The sequence below is a fragment of the Perca fluviatilis genome, chromosome 19, assembly GCF_010015445.1.
Source record: "Perca fluviatilis chromosome 19, GENO_Pfluv_1.0, whole genome shotgun sequence".
NCBI lineage: Eukaryota > Metazoa > Chordata > Actinopteri > Perciformes > Percidae > Perca > Perca fluviatilis.
This window is the reverse complement of record NC_053130.1, coordinates 11,110,978-11,116,300: the sequence shown is the minus strand read 5'-3', so window position 1 is coordinate 11,116,300 and position 5,323 is coordinate 11,110,978. Positions and strand designations below refer to the sequence as shown.

The following is a 5,323-nucleotide window of genomic DNA, read 5'->3' as shown; positions in this document are numbered from 1 at the left end:
ACAAAGTGTCTTCTTTCAACGCCCGTTTCCAGTTCTGTGTTTTCTTTTTTTCTCTCCGCCAAATCATACGGCACTTTTGTTCTCCTCGGCCGAGCGCGGAAAGATAAGGTGTCATCACTTGAACATCAAGGTTCCCGGTTGGAAAAGCGCGTATACATTTCGCCGAACTTTGCCCATAATGGCCACATGATGCCACAGTCTCTTGACTAGTGTTGTTTATACAAAGCACTAGATTAGGTCGCTCTCGTTTTGTCATTTTAACATTGACCATGATGACTTAGGTCAACTTTCACCTTAAGTCGGCGATCATCACTTAATAAAAATTAAAAAAAAACATTAATATCTCCTAGTAGACCTATTTACCAATACTAAATTATATTCCCTAAATTTGAAAAAGCCACTGCCTACTGCACATTATCCTCTTTTCACACATTTTCAAACTTGTTAACCCAGTTCTTGCACTTCCATTTAAACTGCAAAAGCTAAGGACACGCGCCTGAAATTGACTCGTGAGAAATAATTTCTCTTGCAGCAATTTTTGATTGTATGATTAGATGGTAGATAATCCCGGCAGACTGCCCACACATAAATGACAATATCCCCTTTCTTAGAGCAGGCATATGTGTCAAAGGCTAATATTTTTAAGTAATGCCTTCTGATTATACATTTCCGTGACGTTATTAATAAACTGGTGGTTCAGCGCACTTTCAAAAGGCCAAAGGAAATAGTAAAGCATGCGGATTTGAACCAGCTTTACCATAGCCCACTGGCCGTTAAGATACAACGTTAAAGTTTGTGTCTATAATTAAGGTGCATTTCTGCAAGTCAGATTCGGAAAAGAAGAAGAAGAAAAAAAAGAATTAAAATAAAAAGTGCAAAAACTGCATACACATTCTTAAGTAGAAAACTTAAAAACAGTATGCAAACCATATGTGACTGTAAATATTATAGATATTTGCCAGCACCTGTTCTACTGTGGGAATATTTTTGTTTAAATATTGTTAAAATGTAACCCAGCATGAATGTTGTAAAAAAAGATAACGATGTGACCAGTAGGAGACAAACTATTTAAACAGACTGGTTTTCTGCAAAAATGTCAAGAATCATTCAGAATAAAAGAAATCCTCGATTTCCATGTATTTCTTTTTCTTTTATTGTAAAGGGTATATGAAACTATAGGTGAATGTTTTATGTTTCATCATTTATCGCAAAGTTTACATGCAGTCTCTTTCCAAATGAAAATGATAATAATAATATCAAGAGATTAAGATATTTCATCTTATCACGGCTCTTATAAGACACTTGAGAAAATCATACCCCATCACACCCCACCCCTTCCAAAAAAAAGAACTGCTCATGGCTCTATTGGAAACCCCCTATGTAAACAAAACGTCGATGGGGTACCTGTAACTCGGTGCCCAGAGTGCTGATATACCTAAACCCCTAAAATAACAACGGTAATAGTAACAAGTATTAAGACATTTTATTGTTATTGTTTTCAACAATATAACATGTAACGTTATTACATTCTGGTAATACTTTTTATTACTTTTCTTTTTTTTTTTTACCTAAAACGACCTAGATCCGCTTCACCTTTTGTCTGCACCAGCACTGCAAAAATGATCCGTTTTAACAAGCCATATAACCTCTATTAATCGTGTTCGAATATCATTTCCCTTGTGCGAATTAAAGAGAAAATATGCCAATAGATGGTACCTGTTTTAAGTAGGCTATATTTCCAAATGTTCTTAAGTGCTCTGCCTTGACACTTGTAACTAGAAAATCCCCGAAACAAGCGGTTTATAAGTGTAATTGTGCATAAGTTCGCCCACTGGCAGATTTCTCCCACTTGTTTAAAAAGACTTTAAACGTTGAGTATGAGACTAAATGATTTGTTATGGTGGCTGATTTCGCAGTGTTCCAGTCCAGTCTTTCTGCCTTGCACCTTGCCGCAAGTGCTTGAAGCTTGACTCACGCCACCTCGTAAATTTCTTTAAAAAAAAAAGACGGCTGCTCTCTGTCCTTCTTCTGTGCCGCTTTTTTAAGAGCCAAGGTCCACTAGATTAGAAGACATAGGGTTCAGTATGGTGTCGTGGTGCAATGAGTGGTGATGGTGCACCGAGTCTGCACCGCTGGGTACCGGGATGGCGCTGGGTCCTGGCGGGGGCGCGAGGCCGTGCAGGGACTGTAAACCGGTGTGTGAGCCGAGGAGCAGAGCCGGGCTCTGAGACGTGTGATCCGGTGTCCCCGAGGGTGTTTTATCGTCGTCCGAGCTCCCCAATAGAGATTTATTTCCATTCATGGAAGAAGTCAATGGGTTGTGACTATTGCTGTTGGAGTTCTCGTTGTTTTCTCTGCCAGCAGAAAAGAAAATCACAAATCAGTGTGGTGCAGGTACAAACTATTGCAACATTTAGTTCATCAGGAAAACATATGAAAGAAATTATGAAGTTTCGACACTTTTTAAAACTAGCTACAGTGATTACAGACTAAAAAGACTAGATATGCAAATTAAATATATATATATATATATATTTTTTTTTAACGTTGTGAAAACAACAAAAATCATTACTCTCAAAAAACACACAGGCCTACACACACACACACATAAGCAAAACTTAGCATTCATTAGACCCCGCCATATTTACAATAGCCATAATAAGCATAATTAATATAGGCCTATATAAATGATCAAATCCTTAGTCCAACGATTTATGAATGCAGCAATCAGCAATGCATCCGTACGCACGTGTGCCAGGATGCAGACAATGAGTAAGTCATTGAAATAATTAGAGGCTATGGCTCACTTCACTACAGCAGTGCAGAGAGTTAAATGGCTGCAGTGGTGAACAGTGACTGCAGACAATAAATCTATTGGTCAATAGACCCTGCATTAATTATCTGTGTTCAGGCAACTTAATTTAACCAGAGTGACCTGTAGGTAAACACGCCTAGTGGGCAAGATCTCTTTGGTCTTTGGTAGGTCTGAATACATGACAGCTCTAATTATTGCTAAACGTGTGCTTGTTACGTACGGCGTGTAGTTTGCAGTGGTGAGTTTAAGGTTTTTCTCAGTGGGAAGACATGATTTACGCGGAGCTTTCAGCCCGAATTAGTGGCCAGAGGGTGAAAGAAGACACCAACCCAGCTAACACCTGACTGAAACACGTCTCCCAAACCTCTCTCCTCGTCTGCCTGTGTAATTTCCAAACTTTGAAATGTCCAAACTTTGAAATGTACAAACGACACCTGGTGAAATACCAACCGGGCTGAGGCGGAGGCTACACAGCTTGTCACATCAATTACACCGAAAAACAACTTTTCAAGTGTTCTGAGATGTTTTCTAGAATTCTATAGGCCTAGGCTATATGTTCACTCCAGTATCTGGAGGGTTAAAACGTGTTGTTTTTCTCTGATCCTAATGTGAAAGTCAAATGTCATGTTATAATAGGTATGATTAAAACATAAAAGTGGGGTAAATGCAACTTTTATAACCTTGTAATTTACCTGACAACAAGCCTTTAATTTTCTGCCTTTCAACTTTTACGCGAGACCTACACAATTATCACAGACATACAAACAACAGTGCGGGCCGAGAGTTTACTGAACCCAAAAGTATGACAAAGTACCTGGTTTTATTATAATTTCCAATAGACACAGATGCGTGAAGAGAAATGGAGCGATTACTTAAGAACTGGAAATATATTAGTTGGTCAATGCAATAAATTGTCAGATGTAGGTCAGCAAATCATAGACACCACAGAAACCCTGTTTGAGCCTGTTTTAAATATGATTGTGTATATGTTTGCTTAATATAATAACTATAGGAAATAGGCCTAAAAAATTCACCTTTTCTGAAAAATATTTTAAGCATCTCTAACTTTGCTCCTACCTTTCCTTCGCCTCCGCTGCGCGGTCTCGCTGCCGTCGGTTTTTGAACCAGTTGCTGACCTGCGTGGTCGTGAGTCCCGTGGCCTCGGCCAGCTCTCTTTTCTCCCGCGGGGATGGGTAAGGATTGTGGGTGTACCACTCTCGGAGGACGCTCCTGCTCTTTTCCTTGAAGCAATAGCTTGTCTCTTCTCCGTCCCAGATGGAGCGAGGCAGGGGGAACTTTCTCCGGACGCGGTACTTCCCCACGGCGCCGAGCGGGCGGCCTCTCAGCTTCTCCGCCTCGATGTAGTGCGCTTTGAGCCACAGCTGCTGCAGCTTCGGGTGGTTGTGCGGCGAAAACTGGTGGCTCTCCAGGATCTTGTAGAGCTCTCGGAAGTTCCCCCGGTGGAAAGCGACCACGGCTTTCGCTTTGAGGACGCTCTCATTTTTGTGGAGGTGTTCGCACGCCGGGAGCGACCAGAGGAAGCGCCCCAGCCGCTCGATGTTCCCCCCTTGTTGGAGTACTTCGCAAACACACGCAACTTGTTCCTGCGTAAAACCAAACGTCGGAAGCATGGACATGGCGACAACGTAAATCAATACAGATTATATTGTGCCTTACTTCCACGTCTCCCCTCTCAGTCTCACATTAAATCAAAACGCATTAAGTCCATAAGCGACAAAAGGTCCCCAAAAGAGCAGCCTAAAACTTAAAACAGCCCAAGGTTAGGTAATATCCAACTGCGTATTAACTCAAGTCCATTCAGCCATGCAAAACCCCAGGCGACAATCCCTCATATAGTTGGTGAGAAAGAGAGAAAGTTGCTACTCCTTCAACCGTCCTCCTCCACCTTTTCTATGCCGTTTCAACATAACCTACTCCCGGAGACCGGGCTCGCTGGCTCGTTTTAATAATATTATTCTAAGCTGGCAAGACAAGCGATTATATGAACTCTGATTGGTTGGTTATTTGACCTGGGGATGGTGAGGATAAGACAATAGCCTTAGTCAAATTATTTGCCATGGTTACGCTGTCACTCAAGGTAACCTGATATGCTTTGAGGTGGCTCCCTGGCAAAGTCAACCCAATTGTTCCCTTCACGACCAGCCCGCCTACCAATAGAAATGTAGCTTAGATTTTTCTTCTAAACACTTTTTTTTTTCTTTCCCTCCACTTTGACAGACAGCTCGGGCAGCCAAAGAGCGCAGAGCTGGGGTTGTGTGGAGAAGGAGAGCAGCGCTGGTCCCGCAGCTGGGGGAAGGATGGCGCCAGAGCGCACAGAGCCTGCTGCAGTATGTCCTCACGCCTCCAGCGGCTCTCACAAATCAATCAAGATTTCCACAACGCTTGGAACTTTAAAGTTAGTCACTTCATCATTTCATACAAGTGAAATGACTGCCGACAACAAGTAACGTAGCATTTAATGAAAAGCTCGCAAAATACTGCTCATGG

The 5,323-nt window shown here is 41.8% G+C and overlaps 1 protein-coding gene across 1 annotated transcript; it reads right to left on the bottom strand.

Moving 5' to 3' along the window:
• Positions 1-1,495: 1,495 nt before the first annotated feature.
• Positions 1,496-4,933, bottom strand: six2a (SIX homeobox 2a). The gene is made up of 2 exons (XM_039783020.1): positions 3,893-4,933; positions 1,496-2,354 (listed from the first exon to the last, which is right to left on the bottom strand). The coding sequence occupies exons 1-2, from the start codon at positions 4,450-4,452 to the stop codon at positions 2,042-2,044; spliced, it is 873 nt and encodes a 290-aa protein (XP_039638954.1). The 5' UTR covers positions 4,453-4,933; the 3' UTR covers positions 1,496-2,041.
• Between the last annotated feature and the right edge of the window lie 390 nt (positions 4,934-5,323).

Excerpts from the sequence above, each read along its gene's own strand:
- six2a (XM_039783020.1), bottom strand. The coding sequence starts at position 4,452 with ATGTCCATGCTTCCGACGTTTGGTTTTACGCAGGAACAAGTTGCGTGT. Across the intron at positions 2,355-3,892 it reads GCAGCGGAGGCGAAGGAAAG|AGAAAACAACGAGAACTCCA; the intron begins GTAGGAGCAAAG and ends TTCTGCTGGCAG.